The sequence below is a fragment of the Polychytrium aggregatum genome, assembly GCF_025602895.1.
Source record: "Polychytrium aggregatum strain JEL109 chromosome Unknown BJ171scaffold_65, whole genome shotgun sequence".
NCBI lineage: Eukaryota > Fungi > Chytridiomycota > Chytridiomycetes > Polychytriales > Polychytrium > Polychytrium aggregatum.
In genome coordinates, this window is record NW_026516267.1 from 169,349 (window position 1) to 188,746 (window position 19,398).

Sequence of the window (19,398 nt, forward strand, 5' to 3'; positions counted from 1 at the left end):
GTGGGAATGTGGTGGATGTACTCGATCCTCTGGATAGCTTAATGATATCGCGATATCAAGGCACTCGGTCTTCTCGAGTTGCTTGGCCTCTAGGCGCCGTGGGCACACCGTTTGGTCATGGTAGGGATGGGCGAGTGTGTATTCAGGACCAGAAATCAACGACAGCCCTGACTCAAACAGGTGTCCCGTTCCAAATGGGTACGCTGTAATATTAGGCAGTCGATCACAAGAACTTTGCCTCCTTTCAGGGTTAGAGCCGCCGGCGAATGCAGTGCATGGCAGTTGCCTGGACTCAGGTTTCCATTGGATCCCCGGCATTGTCTGTATAGAGAGGCCATTACAAGTCAAGGTGGAGCTGCATTCCGGAACACATGCGGCGACAACACCCCCACGAGTTCGCATCGCTTGCCATGAACAGAGTCTGGCTACTCACCTCGGTCGTCGTCGTTGAGCAGGCCATCTTCCTCCTCGACAACTTGCGGGGCCTTGGATTCCAGCAGCGCTAAATAGTGGCTCAGCTCCTGTGCCTCGGCATCACGGGTATCGGCGATTTCTTCTTGGATGGTGTGGAGAGTGTTGAGGGCGGCTTGGATCTGTCGCTTCCGGAACTCCATCGAGGTTTTGTGAGCACGCTGCTCTGCCTCGAACTTGGATATCTCGGCTTTCAGAACATCGATCTTCCTGCGATGCCGTGGGTGGAGCAATGGTGAGGCGTGGGCTGTTACTCCAGAGTGTAAGCTCTGAGAATCACCCAGAGCGACCGATCGCTCACGGAGCCCCCTCATCCTCCGCTGAATTCAAGTTGAGCAGATAGACATGACCCTCCGGCATTCGGCCACCGCCAAGAGCCTTGAAGTCCGCAGGTTTGCGCTGCTTACTTGCTTTTCCTCGCCCTGGATTCGTACTGCTGAATCTCTCGGGCTTTGGCATCGTACTCGAGGCGATTATTTCGCTGTCGCTGGGCTTCGACGAGCTCTAGTTTCAGAGATTCGATGTCTTCTCGGGCGTTGACAATCTCCCGCTCTAGCAAGAGACAGGCAAACAGACGACAGGGAAGGTCGATCAGCAGCATCGGCGTGCAGGGTCAGCATCACAGACGCCCATCATCGTATCGGCCTGTATGAGGCTGAAGCTGGGTACCATCGCTCGCCCAACACGACGACCCCGGACACACAGTTTGCATACCGATGCGCTGCTGATCTTCGATGTAGTGACTGGTTTCCCGCAGGTTCATGTCGTGTAGCAGCTGATGCTTCAAGATGCTTGTTTCTAGTCCGCTCAAGGCGACCAGAAAACTCTCCATAGCGAGTTGACTTTTCCCCCGGTCCAAGGCATTGCGAAACAGATCGGCAGACGGGTCGTTGGTGCCAGTGCCGGATAGAGCATGCATTGATTAGGTGCTATACGGCGTCGAAGAGCCAGGATGATCCAATAGCTTGTGCGGAGTGGCGACGAGGTCATAGCGGTGATGGCATTGGCAATGACCGATTCCGAAGACGCCGACGGCCATCGAGAAGACAAAGGCAATATCAATGGCCACTTTAGCAACAGCAGGGCATGGATTCGACTCTGCACCTCTCTGCTGACGACCGGTGCTGGTTCAGCGCAGCGACGGTTGCGTGGAACTGACGGAGACATTTCTTGACGGCTTTCACCGCCGGATCCATCAGCAGTCGGTTCTGGATGATTTTTTCTGAGCCGATTTTTGATGTCATCGAGGCGGAAAGAGGCGAAAGGTGGGATTGATGGAGTTATTGTCTGACATCTGGAGTGGAGATGCCGGATGACGGAACGAGGATCGATCGGCCAGATCCAGATCCAGATCCACATCCACATCCACATCCACATCCACATCCACATCCACATCCACATCCAGCGGTAATGGCATGCTCGGGGTGGTATCTGCTGCAGGCGGCTTTTTGAAGGGGGATGAAGCTGTGGCCTCACCTTCGGAGGCAGACATGGCTGTTCAGGTGAAGGGCGGCAGATGCAGGGCAAGGTGATCCGAGCGATCTGGCGGGCGGGTTGGGCGACAAGAACGGAGGCCGCGGGGCTGTCGCTCTCGCTGCTGCAGCCCAGATCGCATCTGCCGCAACCTGCACGATGATTCTCGAATACGGCGACGTCATCATCGACAAGGAGGCAAGTATCCTGCATGCGTCCAGAGCCCCATGCGGCCTGGTATCGCTGGCCTCGATCTCCAGGTCCGGCTCTGTATCGAGGCCGTCTCGCACATCAACCAACCGTCGCGTTGCTGACCCCAGGATTTCGACCTCCTCGAAGAGGGTCAATGGCTCAACGATACCATTATCCAGTGTGAGTGGCCTTTCTACAGCCTGCGTCCATGCGGTCCAGTCATATCCGTTGCTGATGCATTTGGTCCGCTGTCCAGTCTACTACGAATATCTCGAGCTGCAGGTTCACAAGAACAACCCGCACGTCGAGTTTCTGCGGCCGTCGATTGTCCATCTCGTCACCAACACGCAGGGTGAGCTTCTCTTCTCGGGCAGGTGCACTCCTTCGGCAGGGGCATGTCCAATAACTGCGGTACATTCAGCATACGCCGTACCTGAGCCTGGCAGTTCATGGATGGCATGCTTTTCCGCTTAACCTTGCTCACGAGTCCACACAACCCAGCGAGGCTGCACTCATGACCCATCGCAGACCCGCATCTGCAGATGTCGCCTCGGTTCTGTCGCCCGCCTTACGGCAGCACCACTAATCACATAGTTTCATCATTTCGATCTGCCCCTTGCTCGTCCTGGCCACAACAGATCCCACTTCTCTCCAGTCAGCCCTTCCGAAAGATCTGGCCAAGAAGAACATTGTGTTCCTGCCCATCAACGACTCGGATGGCACCACAAACAGCATTAGCGGATCGCACTGGTCGCTGCTCGTCTTCTATCGGCCAACAAACAGCTTCTATGTGAGCGCCCATGCGACGATTCTGCCCCTGGGAAGGGGAAAGATTGGCCGGGTCAGCTTTCGGAACGACCATCGTCCTTCAATCCAGCAAGGATGGGCGTCGCTGACTTGATCCACTTTGATATTGCTTCTTGCTTGTCCCAGTACTATGACTCGCTTGGCCGGTACAATTTGTCGGCGGCCAAGCTGACAAAGGACAAATTCGCCCCGCTCCTCGTTCCGCGACTGTTGAACAAGTTCGAGCAAGGTTAGTGTGCAGCTGCAACAACTCGGGCCACAGCGGGGGCATAACAGCGGCGGGTCTGAGTGCGGGTGTGGGCTTCGTCCGATTGCGAGGGGACACTATGGCTCGGCTTGGATCAACTCGGCTGCATGAGCGGTTGGTATGGGTTTGTAACATACAGCCATACCACTTGCCTTCGTTCCGGCCGATACTCAACAGTCTCGCATTTTGCCCAAGTCGAGACGCCCATCCAAGTCAATGGTAAGTTCAGTGCGAGCAATATCTTGACCGCTGGACCACTCTGTATCAGCGATTTCCACTTCTTCCCTGACGGCAGCAACACTAGTAGCCGGCCACTGGGATGTTCGGTGCCTTGACTCGCGGGAGCTTGCCGTGGGCATTTCTTGGCTGAATTACCGCTTGTGTCGTTGATTTGGGATTGATCCTGTCCCACATACAACAGGGTACGATTGCGGATGCTATACCATCGCCATCACGGAGATACTGGCGGACCGACTCACAGGCGCAATCACGAGCGAGCTGACGCTGAAGCCCGGCGATTTGAGTCTCTTTCGGCTCAAATCACTGTTGACGCCGGTTGCAGTCGCCCAGAAGCGATGGGCCATCAAGGACATGATCTTGGGCCTGGCTGATCTGGCACGCAAGAAAAGCCTGATGGCAAGACATCGATAGATCGATGCAAAACAGATACCGAGGCAATTGGGACATAAATTCGACAGAAACGCAGTAGTTCGGCCCTGCTGCTGGGCAGATTCCTGTTCGCTTTTGTCAAATGAAGTGAGCCGGATACGGCAACGGCCATAGATTGTCTTGCCCGCTTAACTCAGACGTTTGCATATACTAAGTATATATACGTTCTACGTATTGGATGCGAGCATCATCCTCTTGTTGAATTCACGCATTCATCGCAGTTCTTGCCTGTGACGAGTAGGCTCGCACTTATTGCTCGTGGAGGATTTCGCTTTATTCAATAGATAGCCGAGGCAAGGATACGTCTCGAGCGACCGTCTTCCACCCAGCGGGGCATCTGGTCGATTTACTTGAGCAGTGTGGTCCAGGATCGGTTGTCTCCATCAGGACGAGCAGATTGACCTCGAAACTTGCCGTATGACTACATGCACAGACGGCAGCATCTATCTTGCTCCAGCTAGGACCATCTACACTGCTAGCGGTGCTCCAGAATAAGCCTGTTCACCTCCTCTCCGACAATGTGCAGCGATACATCGTCGAGGTCGCGCACAAGGGTTAAGATGGCCGAGAGAACGTTGTGTTGCTGTGGAGTGATATCAACCGTGGAGTGGTGTTAGCAGACACAGCAAACATGGAGTTGCTCTGCAGCAGAGGACTCCGTTGCAGAGACCAGCAGACCTTTTGTCCCGAGACGGTGAAGCTTCGCCGCATTGGTGGAGTCGACACGGATCGGATTTGCTCGACGGTCTGCGCGACGCAGTGCAAGAGCAGGTGGCGGCATCAGGTGCATGAGAAAAGTGGGAGAATGCTGAGGCTAATCTGCCAGATCATGCTGCAGATGGTCTGTCGCGAGCTCTGCAACGCCGCTGTCGCTCTGAGGAACTCGCTATCACACTTGCCATGCTCTGCTCCGCCTCGCCTTGACCGAATCGCAGAGCAGCCGAAATGGCCGCTGCGCATACCTCGCTCATGTTTTCTGTCAGCCATGTGGGCTTCCGGCTGGCACTCATATCGATGTGCAGTTTGGCACCATAACTGTGTGAAGGAGCCTGGGTCTGCAAGGGCGCTCGCTTTGTTTGCAGCAAGCGTGCGGATCGGATGAAATCGATACTGGCATCAGCAGGGTCCTCGACTGCAGCTCCATGTCATCAGCAGGGTCCTCGACTGCACCTCCATTTTACCAGCATAACTGACCAGCCGGACAGATATGTCGCCACGCCGACGCTGCCTGCTGCCGTGTGTCCGACTCTCTATTTCCAGCCAGACATTACCTGGATCGACTGCTGCTGCTGCTGCTGTCCATCCTTCTGCGAGCGTGCATAGAGCGTGACTGCTTCGTCCTCATATTCCCGAATGAAGCCGTCTTTCTTCTCCAGGAACCGCGGGACTTTGCCCCTTGGAATGTGGTGCAAATCGCTTACGATCCCCATACCAGCGCCTTTGATATGGTCCTCGTACTTTTCCCTGGGCGAAGGGGCACTCGTGGTGCCCGGCTGCTTGTCGATATGCAGTCCCAAGGCCCCCGTATGCGGCCCAAGACTCGATGATCGCTTGTGCTTTGTCGTCACCTTGGCGTTGGAAGCCGGCCGGCGATGAGCGATACTGTCCAAAGCCCTGTCGCTTGCTTGCTTGACATCCTGGATTGCCTTGTCGGCTAGATCCTTTCTCCTGCTGCGGTCGGGATTCAGGTTCATGAGCGACGCAACCCCGCTGCCATGGACAATCCCGGCCTCGGCCTCGGCCAGTCGCAGCTCGTTTTCTCGACTCCAATAGGCCTCCTCGCGCACCTCGGCCAATCGGAGGATCTCCTCGACCCATCCGGACAGCCGGATACGGTGGGCTTCTGCCTTCTCGGGCTCTTCGACGAGGCGGTCATCGATCTTCTTGATCCACGGGATGATGGCAAGTACCCGGATTCGGTACTCCTTCTCGCCACCAGCATTGGCCACGGCTCCCGCGATGGGATTCTCGGCCAGACCGAGAACCTCGAGCCCACGGCTGTTCCGCAGATGGGCGACCTGTACATAGTCTTGGATCTGATTCCGTCTCAAATAGACTTCTTTCAGGGCTGTGAGCTTGGAAAGCGGCACAATGTCCTGGATCGAATTGATTGCGAGTGACACCACCCTGAGGGAGCCAAGATCTGCCAAAATGCTAACGTCGGTCAGCTCTTGGCCCCAGAGATTCAGGCTATGGATTTGGCCTGGCGTGTGGCAGTCCCCGGAACAGTGCATAATAGACGGAAGAAGTGTTCGCGGACATTCCGGTTGCAGTTCATGGACCATAAGTCGCCAGCCGGGTCGGTTCACAGGAACGCCAGCATAACATCGTGGTTGTTCAGGTACACATTGAGTCCACGAATCGGAATTGCATCCAAGGAATTCAAAAGCGATCCGCCATCGGGCGAGTCCAAGAGTCGTTTCGAGACCAGTTAGCATGCCACATGATATTGGACGGGAATCAGCTCCGCTGTGACGGCGGTGCCGATATGCCTGCACCGACATGTACATTCGCTATGCAGAGTGTGGCTGTTGCCCGATGTTGCCCGACACTGCCTGATGCTTCCTGCTGCAGCCTGCTGCAACCCGCTGCACTTACTGAGCTCGGCGTTTTCGGCAGTCCGAACGCCTTTGAGCTTGGAAAATATCAAATGCTCCGTGAGAACAGTCATATTGGGGCTTGGCAGAGAGCAACGGGTCAAGAGCCGCTTGTGGACAAGGCAGCCTCCAAAGACGCTGGGCTGGAGATGTTTCTCTGTCTGGGAGGCGGAGCCGGCATTACTGCGATGCGATATGTCGCTGCAACAATGATATTTGGCGTGATTCGCTGATTCCAACAGATGCAACATCCACGGGATCGAGATGGGCGCCATGGTTGTGTGTGTGTGTGTGTGTGTGTGTGTGTGTGTGTGGTCGCACGCCAGCCGTCCCGGTTCCGAGATACAGCGGCTGCGCAGCAATTTCCAATCGCAATTTGTCAGGGCCATGACACTCGCTTTCGTGCGTCGCCCAGGATCTCTCTCCATCGTCCTGCGTCGCCCCGAATCTGCCTCCACCACCACAACCAGTGCTGCCATGGACGCCTCGAATCTCAAAGGCGTAAAACACATCATCCTTGTCCTCTCCGGCAAAGGTGGCGTCGGCAAGTCGACCGTAACGACCGAACTGGCCCTCTCGCTTGTCGAATGCGGCCTTCGGGTTGGAATCCTCGACATTGACCTGACTGGCCCGAGTATCCCGCGGATGCTCGGCCTTGACGGACAGCAGGTCCACCAGTCGTCGTCTGGGTGTGTTTCTGAGCACCGCATCATGCTTTGTCGCATACTGGACCATGGATGCTCTTGTCTCGGGTCAGGCAACACGAGCCTGCCTGCTGTCGAACACTCGTCCAGCCTTTAACGCCGCTGTTTGTCGATCTGCCAGCTGGATTCCGGTTTACTCTGACGACAAGAAGAATCTCTCGGCCATGTCTATTGGCTTCTTGCTCAACAACAAGGACGATGCTATCATATGGCGAGGTCCAAAGAAGACTGGTAAGGCAATCGTCTGGTGGCCGAGCCAGAAGCCACACATAGCAGCCCTCCAGCTGGATGCTGAGGCTGGCGGCCGATTCAATTTGGTGGACCTACTTTGCCGGTATGCACAGCGTGCGGCAGCCGGCGATCGTGGCACTAACTTGGCCGGGGATTCTGTCCCGACGACAGCCATGATCAAGCAGTTTCTCCAGGATGTTGCTTGGGGCGAACTGGACTATCTCATCATCGACACACCCCCAGGTGAGCAGCGGCGTTGGTTCGCTGTGGTTGGTCGTCAGCGACTGCCTCGCATCTGGCCCTTCTTGCCCTCGCATGTGTCTCGGGGCGGCTGCGAGCGTCACCACCCGGCATGGATAAGGATCAGCGCTGCTCAGGATGTGAATGAAATGGGCACGATCGGGCTGTACCTGACTCTGCGATGAACCATCGACTTTGTTCTGCGCTATTTTGCTGCACTTGTGGATCCAGGCACCTCGGACGAGCATATTTCGGTCGCCGAATTCCTTCGAGATCTTCATCCAGATGGGGCTGTTATGGTCACAACACCACAGGGCATCTCGCTCTCGGACGTTCGCAAGGAGATCAGCTTTTGCCGGAAAGTCGGAATTCCGATCCTGGGTGTTGTCGAGAACATGAGCGGCTTCGTTTGTCCACACTGCACGGTAAGAACGCATTGCCGCTCGATTGGAGGGATCGGTGTGCGATAACCACAGTTCATCGGGAAGGGGCGAGCGAGACCTCTGGATGCACCAAGACTGGCTCGGCATGCACAACCAACTCATGCCCTGGCCTGCACTCTCCTCAACAGGAGTGCTCGGACATCTTTGCCCGAGGCGGTGGTGAAGCCATGGCTGCAGAATACGGACTCGAGTTCCTTGGTACGTCTGATGGTGGATCCAGGCACTTTTGGACTGAGGGAGTCCGCCGTGTTGAGGGGCACTTTGGGCTACCGAGGATCTGTGACGAGCACGAAGAGTGACAAGCACTGTCGCAGGAGCGAAATGGATGGGCTCATCGCTATTGCGTCTTGCTGGCCGCCTCGGTGCTTGCCAACGCTCGTTCTTCTAACCTGGCTGTCCGGCTCGACGGGGGCTGCAGGCCGTGTTCCAATCGATCCCGCCCTGACAACATTGATCGAGGCAGACGGAGGCAGCTTCACCAAGCGGTTCACACAGTCCGCCCTCTACCCGATCTTCAAAACCATAGCCGATAGGGTTGTTCGAAGCTGCGGACCCGTCTCTGCAGAATAACCCGCCAAGATGGCTGGGGCCGTCTGAGATGGCTACTGTCGGCTCCAGCTGTAGAGACCAGCGAGTCGCTGAGTTCCAGTTGGCTCAAATACACGAGCTGCACAGCTCAAGTATTCTCTGTAAGAAGAGGAGCGGTGTCTCACACGGAGACTCTGTCTCAGCAGCCGGCTCGCAGGAAGAGTGCGCTTGGTATGCCGAACCTGACCCGCAATGCCAGGCCGAGGTCCGATTGCACACATCGACCGCCGCCTGTGCCAATCATCCAATCGCAGGGGCACCCCTGCAGACACCCACCGCAAGACACGGCTGCGTCCGACATCCAAGAGAGTGCCCGAACAATATCAGGGGACGGCGGGGCTCAGGACATATGCAGGCCGGCCGTCCTTGCAGCGGCACATATGTCGGTGGCCAGCAGTCAGTCATATACGGCACCTCGAGCGCCGCTTGCCCAAACGCAGACCGAGACCCTTCGTTCTTCAAACGCTTCTTGGACCTTGTGCCAACTTCAACAGTCGCTGCTGTCTCTCCCAGTTCCGTTTTGGACCAGAATCGCCAATGAAGCTCCAGTCACTGCTGTGGTGCTATTTGATTGCCTGCTCGCTTGAGCATCAAGGTATGCGCATACGGCGAAATCGCCCTGCTTCTGCGCTGTGGCGAGATGGACGACGGCAGGGTACAGTAGCATTGGGCTGAATACATCCAGTTCGGAGCCTGCACCGTGCAGCCGGAAGGAGAAAGCGATCGGGTTCCACAACCGAGGGACGCTAATGGAAGGCAATAACTTGTCCAAATACCCATTTTCGTCAAACGACAGTGGTGCTGGCGATGCCCGCAATGAACCCACCAGGCATACCAGCCCCGACATCTTCTCAATCCCACAACTCCCACAGCGGCCCGGGACTGTGGCCGCCTGGTGTCGACGCTGGCCAGAGCGACAACACTGACCAGGGCGGCAACGCCAACCAAGATGGCGGCACTATCCAGCGCCGAAACACCGGCGACCATCTTCCTCAGCACATGCGAGCGATCCGAAGCATCGCCGAGGCCCATTCGGGCAAGGGCGTCGCCGCCGGCGATGCTGCTTCGGGGCCGTCGCTGGTCGGTAGAATCCTCGCGTTTCCACGCCAGGTGGCCGACCCGGTTGTGCAATTTGTGAAGGGCAAGATCGGCAGTGTGCAGCCTCTGGGCCACCGGGATGTGGTTCACGGCATAAAGGTCGACAGGGTTCTCAAGAGAGCTGATTCAGGTGGGTGGCTCGCACCAAACGCTGTTCCTGGTGAGCGCAGGACAGACGGGGGGTGAGCGAGCGGGTGAAGGGGTCCTTTTGCAAGCCCCGTCGATCCGGACTGACAATCTGCACTCGTACCTGCTTTTAGAGAAGGTTTCGGCCGGCCATCTTGAAGCGTTTCCAAAATGAAACGGGACACCCCGTTTTTAACCATGATAGTAGTTTTTTCTGTGACCTGAATACACCCACACACTCATCGCAATCATGGCCAAACACAGCACCCTCGATTTCCGCATCGCTGCACTGCGACCGGTGGTGGTCACTCGGAGGCTACCAAAGTGATCTGTTCTATTTCTTATGGCATAGCTAGACGCATGCCATCGCATGCTACGCCGATAAATGCATGTCCCATTTCTCCCTGAATACCGTGTAGCTGGCGCCGTATCTAGTTCCTCCCTCGCCTTCCCCCCCCCCGATTTGCAGCTCAGCGGATCGACTTGCACACCGAGATCATGTTCCGCGAGGCATGGATGTCGCGATGCGAGACAGCGGACCATGCATTCAATCGTCTGGACAGCCTCGTTCCAGGCGAGGTGTGTCGATATCGCGATGGCTGGGGACAGCAGACCGGGTGGGTGCATCTCTCTTGCCTTGCTTCCATGGGGTGTACGGTTGTGTCTATTGCCATTTATAACAGTATCAATCAATGCAAACGGGATGCTTCGGTTCGTTTCGAACGCCTGGGAGCGGCTCTGGACTAAATTTTGGCGGCGGACCTATGGCCGCAAGAATTGCAGACTTCAGGGTGTGGTTCATTGAGCTCCAGATTCACACGTTGGGAAACCTGACGATTGTGTGTGTTTTTAGCGCGCCGTAGCCTCGGAATCAGAGCCCAGGTGTATTCGATGCCTCCCGCGTCCACACGCCTCTCGTTGCAGAAAGCCGGTGGCATTACATTCTGGAAAAGAGCGCTGCGTGACCGTGCTGAGTTCCGGACGGATCGAACGAGTCCAGCTTGGAGAAAAAGTCCTCCACGGTGCAGAGTCTCGCGTCCCTGTGCAGGACGGAGAGCGAGAGCCGCGAAGCCGGGAAGGAGAGGTGATGGCCGTTGTAGGAAACCCGGATATAGTACTCTGCGCTCAGCAGAGACTTGTGTGTGTTTTCGAGCAGCTCGATGACAACCTTGGGTCATCCAAACAACAGAAGCATCAGTGGCAGGCCCGCTCCGATCAGCGGGCTCTGGCGGACTAGCGACGACTCGTGCCATAATGAGACGCATGAATGCCGATGGCGGACCAAGCTCTGAGCGCATCACGGCATGGATGCAACCTCGGTTGATGGGCGGGACACAACTCACCACCGAGGCAAACGGGGGCAGCGACGGCTGCTCCAGGCCCAAGGAGTTCAACAAAGAAAGAATGGTCCTGCAACATATCCATTGCCAGAGTGAGTACCCTGGAAATGGGGCGACAATCAGTGTGCTCGGATTGCAAGCGAGCCAGCACAAACACCGGGGGCGATACATACGTGTCATGAGCCGAGTAGAGGGCAAGACCAAGCTCGTTTTTGCCACTGATTCGGGCAGCAATCTGGGCCTTGAGTTGCTGGAAGTAGCTGCCCGAAGTGATGCTGACCATTTCGTGGTTTGTGAACACTGGACTGGCCCACTTGATCCGGCATAATCAGAGCGGGTTAGTCCGAGCATCTCCCGAGCAGGGAGGAGATTGTGTACCGGTTTCCTGCCTGGCTTACCATCTTGATCAGTGCCTTCTCGAGATCCTCGAGGTCTTGTTCCGTGACCCCGGCTGGCAGATCCATACCGTCGCCGCGCATGCAGTAGAGGTAGTCGTAGAGCCCGTAGGTCTTCCCGAAGCGGGGGCTGAGGGCATCGACACCCAGCTCGGAGAAGCAGGCCAGAGCTTGGCTTATCTCGGCCATGTTGGCCTCAGTTGCTTCCCGGATGAGCTTGGCCATCAGCGTCTGGATCCTGGAGTCCCTGAGACGGGGATACCTGGGAGCGGGATGTTAGGCAGTGGAGTACCAGCCCAGTGGCGAGTCCCAAGATCAGCAACGGGGACCTCAAGATCACCGAACGAGTGGCCCGGGAAGCTTACATGTTTTCAACCCCTTGGACGTGAAGTTGGACACTTGCTTGGCTGGAGCCAGTGGCCCGATAGTGCTGGGGATACATGCCGCTGAGCAGGTACTGGGCCGACTCGATTGTCCTTAGCATGTCTGTCGACGCGAGGTCATCAGAAGGGAAACATGGGTCGATCGATACCGAGCCCGACAACGACTGTGCTTGCCGACCGAGCGCACGGCGATGCAGCGCAATCTCATACCGCTGCTCCGAAGGTAGAGCTCCTGCTCGTACCCTTTCTTGAGGGTTGAGGACACCAAGCCAAGGCGCTCAATGTACAGAAGCCGCAGGTTGCTGCCGAGACGGTATGCGCTCGCCTTGCCCTTGTCAGTAAGCTGCCCGGGCGGACTGTCGAGGATCGGGGTGCAATCCAATCGCAAGTTCGGTGGAGCGCAGGCGCAGAAATGTGATTCAAATGGCCAGAGGAGGAATACTCGCAGCGACGGCGGGCGGATGGGATGCGTGCAGGAACCGGTCGAGCACAGCAAGAGCAGCCAACAGCTACAACCCGACAACCCCCTCCCCGATATTACCTGTCATCCCGGCCGACAGAGTTCCGGATTTCGGTGTAGGCACTCATGTCTGCAGTCGTGGGTGCTCCCGTGGAGTCGAATGGCGGCTGGAAGGCGATGGTGTCGATGTCGATGGGGTGCATAGTGACGGCTATCCTCGGCGCCGACCAGGGTGTGGGTTAGCGATTGAGCAGGATGGCAGTTTTGCGGTCGCTTCCGGGTTGCTGCCGGCTCTGGCTCACCTGGATTAGACTCTTGATGCACTCCGAGTGCCGCTACGTTTGGTTTTCGCTGGCAAGCACGCCACAGTCCAGGGGAGAGCCTCTCGGTCATTTCCATGGATACAGGCGTCCGCTCTCCTGTGGGACCGAGGATGGGAGGAGGGGGCACCGAGCGACGCAGTTGACAAGGATGAGCTGAAGGAGCTTTTGAGCAAAGCGGATGCGACCGGGGAGAGCAAGCCGGGGCAGCATCTGAATTTGCGCCTGCGACTGACCATGGCGAAAGACGATCTGAGCAAACTTGAGTTTGAGATGGCCGCCGTAGAGCTGCTGGAATGAGTCTTCGTCGAGAATCGGGAAGGGCATGTTTGATAAGATCGGAGTGCGAGGCCAGGCGATCGATGGAGAGAGCGAGAGAGAGAGAAAGGATGGTTGAGGCAGCGGGATTGGGGAGGCCACAGCCCGGCGGGCAGTTCCAGCAAACCAAGCCAAACCGACATAGCCAGCCGCATTGTCGGCACATGAAAGCGGATCCTTGCAATCCCGCCAGCTCATCCGGCATCAGCAGCCTCATTCACGGAGGCCTGGCTTCACCTGGCTGCACACAAAGCATGCTACGACATGCCGGGCACAGCCAAGGCAGCTGGAGTCAAGTTGACTCGGTCGACCCGATTCGAACGAGCTGTTGTTGATCGTCGCCAATGCAGCTCCCCTCGATCTCCCAAAGTGGTGCCATTCGGGTTTTGAGTAATCTGTATTTTGCTCATAGAATTAGGCCGCAGTATATGCGGATTATGAGGTGGGATGGATGCACGGCGCTTCTTCCACACGGACGAGGGCTATGCAGATGCTTGTTCAGTGTTCTGGGGCGGGTTGTAGCCGTAGTGGCAGCCCAACGCAAAGATCGAGGCGGTGAGGAGCGCGATTGTGCCATAGCAGGCAGCGGCCAGGTAGTCGAATGGAGCAATAAAGGCCAAGGACGCAATCGAAAACAGGCCGCCGAGGATGTCGCACATCAGGAAGAGCCGAGAGACGCCGAAGCAGCTCTTGGCCAAGAAGATCTCGCGATACTGCGGGATGTAGCCCAGGGCCACACAGACATTGCCGAGGACATTCATGGCCGGGCCGAGCCACTCGCGCCCGTTGCTCCGGGCGACCTGGAAATGCATGTCGAGCGGGGCTGTATCAGTTTCAAGAACATCCTCGAAATGGCACCAAGGCATCCAGTCTCTGATATCTGCAGGAGTGTTCGTCCGTACCTGGCACAGATACACCAGCAAATACTCGAGTCCACCGAGCACGACCGAGACCCACAGCGACTCCCATGCTAGCAGCATCAGGAGCCTTGGGTGCTTGGCAAGCCGTGGCGAGTTGTAGAAGCGGATTTGGACAAGACAGATCACGGTGAGGAAACCGAGGACGTTGGCCTGCACGATCAGCGAGATGGTTTGGCCCGAGTCGACGAGCGAGACGGCCAGAAAGACGCAAAAGAGCGTCCAGAGCAGCATGGTTGTGTACGAGAGTGTCCCGGTGCTCTTGTGGGCCCAATTCTGGTAGACTGTTTGGATATGACCGTCGGACGAACCGAAGGGCTCTGGGTTAGCGCTTCACACAGGCATGCCATGTCGAGTGCGGACGAGGCGGTCCAGCGAGGAGAAGCGAGACTGGAGAGCGGGTCGGCCTGAGCAGCGATAACTTACTCTGCGGCAGGAGCATGACTGTGAAGAAGATGAGCCCAATGATGCCCAGGACGAGGGCGATCCAGGCTGAGGTTTCCATAGCTGGCGCTGGAGCAGATGCAGGATAGCCGAGCGAGATGGCTGTCGATGCTGGTCGCGGCGGCAGACGCCGATTTATCGTCGAAGTGGTGGTGAATCCCCGCGCGGCAGTGAGAAGCCCCGAAGGCGATCGACAGTCCCCGACAGCGACCAAGACACGCAGCCGCCTTGGTGAATCGAGACAGGCCTTGAGACAGTCCCCGAGAGAGAGACGACTTTGGAAGAGGGGGATGCTCTCAGTTGCTGGCCTGGACGGGGCTTGATGCTGGCTGGTTCCCAGGACAGCATTCCCCGAAGCTCGACACGAACCTTATGGGCCAGCACCGGGGACGGCACGCGGCTGCATGCTTGGAGCCAGAGGGACAGCGGAATCCCCCTCGGCTGCACCGGGGATTCGGTCGGGGAAGATGATGGACCGGACGACTGCCGATAGCTCCCCGCACCAAAGGGAAGGGATACAATCCAACGAGACTATGAATTGGATGGGGCGTGAGCGAACATAGACAAACAAACAAGCGGCACAGCAGACCCGAGCACAAGCTGTGCACTGAGCACAGGCCATCCACCAAGGAGCAACGGCCCCAAGCGCCTCCTCCTCCCCCCCCCTGGATACAACACGTTCGCCTCAGCGGGTGTGGAATACCGTTCGGCGCGAGCACGACCCGACTGATGCCCGAGGACGATCTGTGCTGCGTCCGACAGGCCTCGACAAACACCTCGGACAGCAGCTCGTCCTGCGCCGACCGCCAATGCCCGCGCCGACCTCAGGGGCCAGTTCGGTCAACTGGCACACAGAGCGCTCTTCCAGCCGTGTCCCCCCAGTGGGGACACAGCCGCCGGCTCAGTACTCCCGGACAAGGACCATCCACAGACCCACCAAACCACAGACCGTCTGCCATGGTCAACCCCCCACAATGGTCAACCCACAACGGTCAACCCACAATGGTCAACCCACACCGACCCCGCGAGACAAGACCATGCGGGAACAAGCCCCGGGCTGGCAGAACCGCCTGCCCAACGCGTGGCGCCTTCCCCGAGGGCAGTCCTGGTCAGTGGTGGTCTCGAGCCTCGCGGCAACGACTGTGGGAACCTCCTCTGCACAAAGAGGAGTCTCTGTCCGTCACAGCGGGACGATGTTCGTGGCGAAGCAATGTGCGTGGTGGAGCCGTGTGCGTGATGGAGCCGCGGTCGGCAGACGCAAAGACGGGTGCGACGGGGAATCCAGCCTCAGCCCGCTCGCTTTGGCCATGGTGGTCGGCGGCGAGCCAGCAGACGCCTTCCCCCGGCGAGGCTCCAAAGGCCGCCCAACCTCGTTTCGTCCACCGGCTGAACTTCCCCGACCTTCTTGAACTGGAAGTGCAGAAATGGCTGGCTTGCAAGGGGGGCTGATATAAAGACCTGCCGGCTGCTGTCGGCATCCAGACTCTCCGCATCCCCTGTCCTCCACAAACCGGACAATCGCACTGATCGGACAGACTCGTGTTGCTGCTCTGGCGCATTTCACCTCATCTATAGTACACAGACCCCTGTTGCCACCACCACCACCACCACCACCACCCTCCCTCTGCACTCGATCCGCATCCGCATCTACATCTCCGTCATGAGCGAACTCCCCGAGGCTGTGGAAAAGTATTTCCAGGGAACTGCCACCGACGAGCAGGCCCTGGACATCTATCTCGACTCGACCATCCGAGGTAAGGCTCACACACGGCTCTACCTATTCGGCTGGCATGTATGAACGGCACGCATAAGCGGCATGTCGATCGTGGTGGTCTTGCAGTGCCCTTGCTTCAGTGCTCTTGTGGCATGCCCTGCCCTGTCGCCCCCCCCATTGGCATCACTCATGCAGTCCCATCTCTGGCTTTCAGAGTTCCTGCACGGTGGCGACCCCAAAATCCACGCCGCCATCGTTCACTCCAGGGACAAGATCCGCGACATTTTTGGCAAGCACAAGCTGGACGATACTCGCGATGTCCAGGACTACATTCACGACCTGCAGGCGAACGTGCTCGCCCATGCCTTTCGTGCCGCCTCGCCTCGCATGATAGGCCATATGGTAAAGGGAGAAGGGTTCATATTGCAGACCCTGGAGAGCGCCAAACATGGGCTTACTGGTGATAGACTGTCGATGGCAGCTCGGCATGATAAAATCTCATTGCATGATTGCTCCCCCCCCGTTCCCACACTGCGACTCGCCTGCCCCGATATTGCGTCTCACCATGCCATATCCTGGCTCCTCCAGACTGCCTCGGCCCTGCCGTACTTTCAGCGTGGACTGGCTCGACTGATCTGCGCAACGAACAACAACGTAGGTCTTACTGATGCGACGATAGACGCGGCCGGTCTTGCCCGCCGACTCGATGGGCTATCCCGAGCCTGCTCTGACATCTCCCCACTTGGATCGCTGCCGTCCCAGCTTGCCAACGTCGAGAACTCGACGACTCTCACTCTGCTGGAGCGCGAGACGCTCGGACTCTTGCACAGCCTGCTCTTTCACAATGAAAGCCTTGACTATGTGAGTTCCTCTGCCCTTCGACGCCGCTTGCATTCTGAGGCACCTCCTGCCGCATATCTCCCACGACATCGGTGCTGCCCTGGACTGCATCTCACTCCGCTGCCGGGCTCGCGACTCTGTCCTGAATCTTCGTCGGTTCCAGCCCGAGATCATGCACGCACCCGATCTCTGTCTCGGTGTCTTCACCTCTGGCGGAACAGTGGCCAACTTGACGGGTATGATCAGCTTGTGGGACAACTCGCTTGTTTGTGGAGGGCTTTGCTGAGCGGGATGGGGGTTCTCGGGTCCAAATTCCTTCCTTCCCCCCTCCCGACATGGCTGCTGACATACCGACATGACCATACATACTGCCCCGCCCACTCAGCCATGTGGGTCGCTCGAAACAATGCCCTGGGTCCGCGACCCGATGCCGAGCCTCCTCTGGCGGGTGTGCAGACGGCCGGACTGGCTCGTGCGCTGATCCAGCGCGGATACGAGGGTGCATGCATCATCGGCTCCGAGCGCATGCACTACTCGTTCAAAAAGTCTGCCGATATTCTTGGACTCGGCACCGAAGGGCTGGTGCTAATTCCGACCGACGAAAACTACCGAGTCAGGTATGGACAAGGCAGCGGGACCGGCGGTAGTGCCAAGGACTGCCGCACACTGCCACGGGCACATGCACACATCCATTTCAACAGCAGCATTACCCACATGTCTCGGCGGCCCTGCCCACAACCACTTTGCCATTATGACATTCTGCCATTGACGTCTTCATGTGCCGCTCCGCATTGTGTTGCGCTGCATTTGCACTGCGCCGCCTCGCAACAGAACTGATCTCATGGAACAGAAAATTATGGAGCTGAAGGAAAGCAACATCATGGTGATTGCTGTTGTTGGCGTTGCCGGCACAACCGAAACGTAAGCTCACCCGGGATGCTTGGCGCACTCGGCGATTCGCGGTTCATTGTGCTGAGGGGCCTTGGTTGAGCGGTTCTTCACGTACCTGATGTACTTGTGGCTTGATCGCACCATGATGTACTTGTGGCTTGATCCCACCATGATGTACTTGTGGCTTGATCGCACCACCGCCTCCTGCTCTGATTTAACGCCTCGGACGACGCAGGGGCTCGATCGATGATCTCAACGCCGTCGCCGACCTGGCCCAGACCCACGGCATCCACTTTCACGTCGATGCCGCCTGGGGCGGGCCGATGGTCTTTGCCCCCAAGTACTCGCATCTCTTGGCAGGCATCGAGCGCGGCGACTCCATCACCATCGACGGACACAAGCAGCTCTACACCCCCAATGCCGTTGGCATGCTGCTCTTCCGCAACCCCGAAGCCGCCGCCAACATTCGCAACACCGCCAACTATATTGTGCGCGAGTCGTCCCCGGACCTTGGCCGGTACACCCTCGAGGGATCGCGCCCGGCGACATCACTCCATGTGCATGCCTCTCTGAGCCTGCTGGGGCCCCAGGGCATCGGCGCCATTGTCGAGCGAAGCTGCGACCTGACCAAGAAGATGGCAAAGTACCTCAGCCAGCACCCATCGCGCTGCTTTGAGGTGCTGCACCAGCCCATGAGCAATCTGCTCCTGTACCGGTTCGTGCCCAAGTTCCTGCACAAGCGCCGAGACGCCGGCGAGCTGACCGGCGAAGACCAAGCCGTCATCAGCAAGCTCACGCGCGAGATCCAAGAGCGACAGTCGCGGTCCGGCAATGCGGGCTTTGTCAGCCGCACGTCGCTGTTCTACCATGCTGCCCAGGGCCCTGTCGACGCTTTCCGTGTCGTCATTGCCAACCCACTCACGGTGTGGCGTGACATTGTTGAATGTCTTGAAGAACAGCTTGTCATGGGGCAAGAGCTGATGCTGGAGATGTAGTAGCAGTTGGAGATGTAGCGGCAGCAGCCCCGGTATCACGCGCGGGCCTTTGGGATGCGGTAAGAAAAAGTTCATGTACACATGGGCATCCTGGTATTTGGCAGCAGCTTGACTCACAGAGTAGCAGTTCAGCCACAGGCGTAATAAATGCCAATCGATCGTCCGATGAAGCCCCGGTTGATTTGCAAGGGCATGGCGAGGAGCGGCAGTGGCGGATGACGAAACACTGCTGCATCCAATATCGCGGATCATGGAGGACTCCAGAATGACTTGTACTTGGTCGCGGTGAAGCGCACAGTCGATGATGGCTCGGGCTTGGTTCGGGTTACAAGCTCGCTTTATTCAAAGAGGCACATCCCTGGCCCTGTGCCGCATGCAGTCCGGCGCTGATCAGCTCAGGCCGAGGAAGGGGTGGCCTCGATCGCCTTTTGGCTCTGGTTGTAGCTGGAGGATATGCCAGCGAGATAGGTCGAGGTAAAAGGGCCCGACCAGACA

The 19,398-nt window shown here is 57.7% G+C and overlaps 8 protein-coding genes across 8 annotated transcripts; 4 read left to right on the forward strand and 4 right to left on the reverse strand.

The window, feature by feature from the left end:
• Positions 1-114: 114 nt before the first annotated feature.
• On the reverse strand, positions 115-2,056 carry BJ171DRAFT_528231 (Tho complex subunit 7-domain-containing protein). Its single transcript, XM_053112697.1, has 6 exons — positions 1,948-2,056; positions 1,576-1,693; positions 1,186-1,313; positions 879-1,023; positions 434-681; positions 115-321 (listed from the first exon to the last, which is right to left on the reverse strand). The coding sequence occupies exons 1-6, from the start codon at positions 1,961-1,963 to the stop codon at positions 293-295; spliced, it is 684 nt and encodes a 227-aa protein (XP_052962344.1). The 5' UTR covers positions 1,964-2,056; the 3' UTR covers positions 115-292.
• BJ171DRAFT_528232 (uncharacterized protein) lies at positions 2,057-4,127 on the forward strand. Its single transcript, XM_053112698.1, has 7 exons — positions 2,057-2,142; positions 2,265-2,316; positions 2,393-2,488; positions 2,775-2,926; positions 3,070-3,172; positions 3,368-3,409; positions 3,612-4,127. The coding sequence occupies exons 1-7, from the start codon at positions 2,104-2,106 to the stop codon at positions 3,839-3,841; spliced, it is 714 nt and encodes a 237-aa protein (XP_052962345.1). The 5' UTR covers positions 2,057-2,103; the 3' UTR covers positions 3,842-4,127.
• BJ171DRAFT_528236 (uncharacterized protein) lies at positions 4,128-6,677 on the reverse strand. The gene is made up of 5 exons (XM_053112699.1): positions 6,458-6,677; positions 5,131-6,062; positions 4,822-4,929; positions 4,538-4,606; positions 4,128-4,442 (listed from the first exon to the last, which is right to left on the reverse strand). Exons 1-5 carry the CDS (start codon positions 6,528-6,530, stop codon positions 4,335-4,337), a joined length of 1,290 nt encoding a protein of 429 aa, XP_052962346.1. The 5' UTR covers positions 6,531-6,677; the 3' UTR covers positions 4,128-4,334.
• Positions 6,678-6,871: 194 nt separating this feature from the next.
• On the forward strand, positions 6,872-8,770 carry BJ171DRAFT_528238 (cytosolic Fe-S cluster assembly factor nubp2). The gene is made up of 6 exons (XM_053112700.1): positions 6,872-7,145; positions 7,282-7,391; positions 7,563-7,634; positions 7,863-8,056; positions 8,203-8,272; positions 8,493-8,770. Exons 1-6 carry the CDS (start codon positions 6,934-6,936, stop codon positions 8,642-8,644), a joined length of 810 nt encoding a protein of 269 aa, XP_052962347.1. The 5' UTR covers positions 6,872-6,933; the 3' UTR covers positions 8,645-8,770.
• Positions 8,771-8,828: 58 nt separating this feature from the next.
• Positions 8,829-10,130, forward strand: BJ171DRAFT_528240 (uncharacterized protein). The gene is made up of 3 exons (XM_053112701.1): positions 8,829-9,257; positions 9,459-9,890; positions 10,021-10,130. The coding sequence occupies exons 1-3, from the start codon at positions 8,855-8,857 to the stop codon at positions 10,059-10,061; spliced, it is 876 nt and encodes a 291-aa protein (XP_052962348.1). The 5' UTR covers positions 8,829-8,854; the 3' UTR covers positions 10,062-10,130.
• A 362-nt stretch (positions 10,131-10,492) lies between these two features.
• BJ171DRAFT_528243 (histidine phosphatase superfamily) lies at positions 10,493-13,222 on the reverse strand. Its single transcript, XM_053112702.1, has 10 exons — positions 13,021-13,222; positions 12,767-12,883; positions 12,546-12,675; positions 12,215-12,360; positions 11,987-12,107; positions 11,625-11,883; positions 11,400-11,539; positions 11,230-11,296; positions 10,828-11,054; positions 10,493-10,716 (listed from the first exon to the last, which is right to left on the reverse strand). The coding sequence occupies exons 1-10, from the start codon at positions 13,109-13,111 to the stop codon at positions 10,701-10,703; spliced, it is 1,314 nt and encodes a 437-aa protein (XP_052962349.1). The 5' UTR covers positions 13,112-13,222; the 3' UTR covers positions 10,493-10,700.
• Positions 13,223-13,584: 362 nt separating this feature from the next.
• Positions 13,585-14,524, reverse strand: BJ171DRAFT_430043 (uncharacterized protein; the record flags this gene model as incomplete). The annotated part of the gene is made up of 3 exons (XM_053107883.1): positions 13,585-13,902; positions 14,005-14,303; positions 14,446-14,524. 3 exons carry the CDS (start codon positions 14,522-14,524, stop codon positions 13,585-13,587), a joined length of 696 nt encoding a protein of 231 aa, XP_052962350.1.
• A 1,494-nt stretch (positions 14,525-16,018) lies between these two features.
• Positions 16,019-19,066, forward strand: BJ171DRAFT_269542 (putative pyridoxal-dependent aspartate 1-decarboxylase). The gene is made up of 8 exons (XM_053106798.1): positions 16,019-16,217; positions 16,392-16,579; positions 16,766-16,831; positions 16,940-17,038; positions 17,181-17,253; positions 17,403-17,634; positions 17,849-17,938; positions 18,144-19,066. Exons 1-8 carry the CDS (start codon positions 16,124-16,126, stop codon positions 18,901-18,903), a joined length of 1,602 nt encoding a protein of 533 aa, XP_052962351.1. The 5' UTR covers positions 16,019-16,123; the 3' UTR covers positions 18,904-19,066.
• The last annotated feature ends 332 nt before the right edge of the window (positions 19,067-19,398 follow it).

Bases quoted from the DNA above. Each gene is read 5' to 3' on its own strand.
- BJ171DRAFT_528231 (XM_053112697.1), bottom strand. The intron at 1,314-1,575 runs GTGCAGAGTCGA...CCGGGGGAAAAG, and splicing joins CACCGGTCGTCAGCAGAGAG to TCAACTCGCTATGGAGAGTT. The intron at 682-878 runs GTAAGCAGCGCA...ACGGCATCGCAG, and splicing joins TCCAGGGCGAGGAAAAGCAA to GAAGATCGATGTTCTGAAAG.
- BJ171DRAFT_528232 (XM_053112698.1), top strand. From the start codon at position 2,104: ATGATTCTCGAATACGGCGACGTCATCATCGACAAGGAG. The intron at 2,143-2,264 runs GCAAGTATCCTG...TGCTGACCCCAG, and splicing joins ACGTCATCATCGACAAGGAG to GATTTCGACCTCCTCGAAGA. The intron at 3,410-3,611 runs GTAAGTTCAGTG...CACATACAACAG, and splicing joins GACGCCCATCCAAGTCAATG to GGTACGATTGCGGATGCTAT.
- BJ171DRAFT_528236 (XM_053112699.1), bottom strand. From the start codon at position 6,530: ATGACTGTTCTCACGGAGCATTTGATATTTTCCAAGCTCAAAGGCGTT. The intron at 6,063-6,457 runs GTAAGTGCAGCG...GCCACACGCCAG, and splicing joins TGCCGAAAACGCCGAGCTCA to GCCAAATCCATAGCCTGAAT. The intron at 4,607-4,821 runs GTATGCGCAGCG...TGCGTCGCGCAG, and splicing joins TGACAGAAAACATGAGCGAG to ACCGTCGAGCAAATCCGATC.
- BJ171DRAFT_528238 (XM_053112700.1), top strand. From the start codon at position 6,934: ATGGACGCCTCGAATCTCAAAGGCGTAAAACACATCATCCTTGTCCTC. The intron at 7,635-7,862 runs GTGAGCAGCGGC...TTGTGGATCCAG, and splicing joins CATCATCGACACACCCCCAG to GCACCTCGGACGAGCATATT. The intron at 8,273-8,492 runs GTACGTCTGATG...CGGGGGCTGCAG, and splicing joins ATACGGACTCGAGTTCCTTG to GCCGTGTTCCAATCGATCCC.
- BJ171DRAFT_528240 (XM_053112701.1), top strand. From the start codon at position 8,855: ATGCCAGGCCGAGGTCCGATTGCACACATCGACCGCCGCCTGTGCCAA. The intron at 9,258-9,458 runs GTATGCGCATAC...GTCAAACGACAG, and splicing joins CTGCTCGCTTGAGCATCAAG to TGGTGCTGGCGATGCCCGCA. The intron at 9,891-10,020 runs GTGGGTGGCTCG...ACCTGCTTTTAG, and splicing joins TCTCAAGAGAGCTGATTCAG to AGAAGGTTTCGGCCGGCCAT.
- BJ171DRAFT_528243 (XM_053112702.1), bottom strand. From the start codon at position 13,111: ATGCCCTTCCCGATTCTCGACGAAGACTCATTCCAGCAGCTCTACGGC. The intron at 12,108-12,214 runs GTATGAGATTGC...TCGCGTCGACAG, and splicing joins GCTCTACCTTCGGAGCAGCG to ACATGCTAAGGACAATCGAG. The intron at 11,297-11,399 runs GTATGTATCGCC...GATATGTTGCAG, and splicing joins CTCTACTCGGCTCATGACAC to GACCATTCTTTCTTTGTTGA.
- BJ171DRAFT_269542 (XM_053106798.1), top strand. From the start codon at position 16,124: ATGAGCGAACTCCCCGAGGCTGTGGAAAAGTATTTCCAGGGAACTGCC. The intron at 16,580-16,765 runs GTAAAGGGAGAA...TGGCTCCTCCAG, and splicing joins CTCGCATGATAGGCCATATG to ACTGCCTCGGCCCTGCCGTA. The intron at 17,635-17,848 runs GTATGGACAAGG...GCCTCGCAACAG, and splicing joins GACGAAAACTACCGAGTCAG to AACTGATCTCATGGAACAGA.